This window comes from Empidonax traillii, unplaced genomic scaffold (genome assembly GCF_003031625.1).
Source record: "Empidonax traillii isolate 1590-97213 ecotype Southwest subspecies unplaced genomic scaffold, ASM303162v1 scaffold1123:size177737, whole genome shotgun sequence".
NCBI classification, from domain to species: Eukaryota; Metazoa; Chordata; class Aves; order Passeriformes; family Tyrannidae; genus Empidonax; species Empidonax traillii.
This window is the reverse complement of record NW_020956316.1, coordinates 41,541-43,589: the sequence shown is the minus strand read 5'-3', so window position 1 is coordinate 43,589 and position 2,049 is coordinate 41,541. Positions and strand designations below refer to the sequence as shown.

At 57.9% G+C, this 2,049-nt stretch overlaps 2 protein-coding genes across 2 annotated transcripts in view; one reads left to right on the top strand and one right to left on the bottom strand.

Annotated features, from left to right (window-relative positions):
- The window catches only part of FKBP15 (FKBP prolyl isomerase 15), a 27,924-nt gene extending 26,350 nt beyond the window's left edge, over positions 1–1,574 (bottom strand). Inside the window, exons 1-2 of the mRNA XM_027905114.1 lie at positions 1,460–1,574; positions 31–140 (exon numbers count right to left, since the gene is read on the bottom strand). Coding sequence (XP_027760915.1) covers positions 31–140; positions 1,460–1,512 — 163 coding nt within the window. The 5' untranslated portion in view covers positions 1,513–1,574. The remainder of the gene's footprint in view (positions 1–30; positions 141–1,459) is intronic.
- SLC31A1 (solute carrier family 31 member 1) overlaps positions 1–2,049 on the top strand; it is a 25,987-nt gene that overhangs the window by 79 nt on the left and 23,859 nt on the right. The gene's annotated exons all lie outside the window — the stretch shown is intronic.

The window sequence follows — 2,049 nt, the reverse complement described above, 5'->3', positions numbered from 1 at the left end:
TGTTCCCCACACTCCAGCCCAGTTACTCACCAGCCGCTGCCTGACCCTTCTTGGGCTGCTTTGGGGCAGTGAACTGGAAGAATTCATTGCCCTGGCCTGAGACTGTTTGATCCAGACCAAAGAGAGAGGCCAATCTGGCACTAGAGAGAGAAATAAAATCATTTAAATCTTATTTAGTTGGTTAGAACTCGGTGCCAAGAACACCAAGGTTGGGGGTTTGATCCCCACATGGGTCATTCACTTAAGAGCTGGATTTGATCCTTGTGGGTCCCTCCCAACTCAGAACATTCTGTGATTTAACACTGACTTTACGGATAATGAACACCCTTAGTTATAAGTTCTATTAAACACAAAGTGTTTACCATCACTTCAGAAATAAATCAACTGCAGGTTAAGTTGCTCTGTGCTAATTAGCCACTTAATTTGTAATAAGCAGAACTTGTAGATGGAGGAGTTGGGGAAGTGGCACAACTGTGTTTCATTTCCTCAAAAGAAACTGAGGGTAAAATGGACCGAAACTACACAAAAAAAGGAGTTAGTCTGGAGCAATGACTAGAACGAGCCTCACATAAACCATGCTTATAATGAACAAACTGTTCAGAGAAGCCACCTCTTGAAGTTGTCTTCTTTAAATATCCAGGACACACGTTCTCCCATCAAGCTTTAAAATGGCAGAAGCTCTCCCAGCTGAGGGCAGAGAGTTTATTGCTGTAGGTTGTTCCTTCAAGAGATGTTGTTTGCAGTTTTACTGATTTAAGACTTGCTAAGCTCAACTTGCTCTTGGTATGGTGGGATAAGGGAATAATTTAAAGGGCACCACCACTGTCAGTGCACCTGCAGCAACTTACAGGACCTGCTTTAAACAAGTAAACAAATTTGCTAAAGAAAGAGGATTAGTTTATAGGAGCTGTTGAAAAGAAGCTCGTGGAAAGGGGTGAGGAGTGGGCAGAGCTGGAATTACAACTGCGAGGAATCTTGGAAGTGGCAACAAGTCAAAGGATAGAATAAAACCTGGATGTGCCACACATGGGTGCGACACCAACAGAAACAGAAACCAGCCCCAAATCGGCACTTTCGGGACCTGCCACCGACCCCTCAAGGAAGCGAAAACGCCGATTCCTCTCCCGGTACCGGCAGCGACCCCCGGGCGGCCGCGCCTCCCGCTCCGGGAGGGGCTCCCCGGGCACTGCGGGGTCCCCCGGGGGGCTCTCGGGCCCCCCTGCCCCGGGCACACCCGGGGGGCCGCACTGACCCCTCCGCGGGCTCCCCCGGCACCGCGGGGCAGGGCACACACCGGGGGCTGAGCCCCGTCCCGGCAGGGCAGTGCCGGCCCCGGGTCCCGCAGGCCGCGGCCCGCCCCTCACGGACACGGACCCTCCCTCCCTCTCTCCCTCCCTCCCCGGGGCCGCGGCCTGACCGGCCAGGGCAGGGGTCCCGCCGCAACCCCCCCGGCGCTCACCCGCTGGCCGGGGACAGGAAATCCGCGTCGTCCTCCTCCGCCGGCCCGAACATGGCCGGGACCGGGACCAGGAGCGGGACCAGGAATGGGAACGGGAATAGGAACGGGCAGCGCTTCACGGCCCGGCGGGACCGGCCCGGCGGGAGGGGCGGGACTTGGGGCACGTCACAAGGGGCGGGGCTTAGAGAGCAGGGAAAGTGGGCGGGGCTTAAAAGGGCGCTTCGGAAGAGCGGGACTGACCGGGGGCGGGGCGGAGGCGGGGCTGGACTGGAATAGGCGTGGCTTAGTGGAGAGGGACGGACTTATAGGGGCGGGGCTTATGAAACCCATTGACGGGCGTGTGGAGCTGAGAGGTGACGTCATGGGGCGGGGCTTATGGGGCGAGCCGGAGGGGCGGAGCTTTCCATAACGTAAGTTGACAGACACATGGAGTGGGCGGGGCTTAGCGAGACCCCTCCCTGAGAGAGGCGGGGCTTAGCGGAACAGGGGTGTTGCCTTGAGGGGCGGGGTCGACCCCTGGGGGAGGCGGGGCTTGTGCCGGGGGGCGGAGCGGAGGCGCCTCGGGCTCGTGGCGGTCGCGCGGTGAGTGA